The following is a 1400-nucleotide window of genomic DNA, read 5'->3' on the forward strand; positions in this document are numbered from 1 at the left end:
AAGTAACATTCACTGACTTCCACAATGTTTTCTCTTCATTTCTTTGAGTGTTCCTGAAAGTCAGCAAGTTGCTCTTTGGAATGACCTTATTATTGTATCATGTTTTTGATCTGAGTTTGTTTTACAGAATGAAACGTCTGAATGAGTGCTCATCCAAGACTGGTGATTCCATAATTATTGCCAGGGGTTGTAGAATGATTGATGTGCTTTCTAATGAGGAAATAGTTTGTGAGGATTTGGTTGATAAGCAGCTGTTTGCCATGAAGCTGCCCAGCAAAACCAGGGAAAACGCATCATTTTTATCCCCCTTTGTTTCAATCACATTTTTCATTCTTTGTCATCAGAAGCGTGAGATCCCAGATTATCTTTGTGGGAAAATCAGTTTTGAGCTGATGAGGGAGCCCTGCATCACACCCAGTGGAATCACCTATGACCGCAAGGACATCGAAGAGCACCTACAGGTGAAAGTGTTGTTAGTTTGCATCCTCAACACCTCAGGATCTTTGTTACTCCAAAGGGCTGCAGGGTGAAGCAGGCCGAACGTATTCAGAGTTTGAGCTGATCTAACTCAAGTAATTTCTAAAAATGAAGATCACACTCGGTAGCCGTGTTTCCATCAAGGTTTTTTTAATGCGCATTTTGAAGCATCTCATAAAAGGTGAATGGAAATGGCTTGATTCGAAAAAAACTTCCTTTAATTCGCATCAAAGTTGATACGCTCGCTTGAGGTGGTTTTTGGGTTTTTCGAAAAAGAGTTAATGCGCAAAAGGAGAGAGGGAAACACATTTGTCGAATAAGTTCTGACGTAGCGAACATTTACCTCACATGCTGATCAGCTGTTCCCGCTGTCTCTCCGAAACCAGTCCTGGTACCAGAGCGACTGCAGCTGGACCCTCCTCCCGCTGTCAGCATCTTCGCAGTTACTCCCGTTAACATGGAGAATTGCATTACTTCCTCTACGTCTCCCGACAGCATATAAAATCGCCAAAACTAGTTGGACAGAATAATTACAACTTTCCTGACAGTAGCAAGACGTTCCTGATAACTTCTCTCCATTTTCCTGAGATGAGACTTTTACTACACACATGCGTCTGACGTAATAGATTCACTTCAAGCCAGTTGATGGAAACACGTCTGATTTGTATTTCTCTGTTTTTTCCTTTTTGCGAAATTTAAAAAATTCGCTCAAAATTCGAATTAAAAATGGATGGAAACACGGCTAGTGGTACTGCAAAGCTGATTATCAACAGTCCAGCTTTTCTGACTTTAGACTTGTTGACGTCTTATGAGCTGGAAAATAATATTAAAAAAATAAGATTTAAAGGGGCAATATTATGTGTGTTCTCAGACATACATTTAAATACTATACCATGATAAAGTATCTATGTCATCTTTAGTTG

General features: G+C 40.0%; 1 protein-coding gene across 1 annotated transcript in view; it reads left to right on the forward strand.

Annotated features, from left to right (window-relative positions):
* Window positions 1–1400, forward strand: part of stub1 (STIP1 homology and U-Box containing protein 1) — an 8069-nt gene that overhangs the window by 4120 nt on the left and 2549 nt on the right. The window contains exon 6 of the mRNA XM_014008197.1: window positions 345–461. Coding sequence (XP_013863651.1) covers window positions 345–461 — 117 coding nt within the window. The remainder of the gene's footprint in view (window positions 1–344; window positions 462–1400) is intronic.

The sequence above is a fragment of the Austrofundulus limnaeus genome, unplaced genomic scaffold (assembly GCF_001266775.1).
Source record: "Austrofundulus limnaeus strain Quisiro unplaced genomic scaffold, Austrofundulus_limnaeus-1.0 Scaffold48, whole genome shotgun sequence".
Classification (NCBI taxonomy): domain Eukaryota; kingdom Metazoa; phylum Chordata; class Actinopteri; order Cyprinodontiformes; family Rivulidae; genus Austrofundulus; species Austrofundulus limnaeus.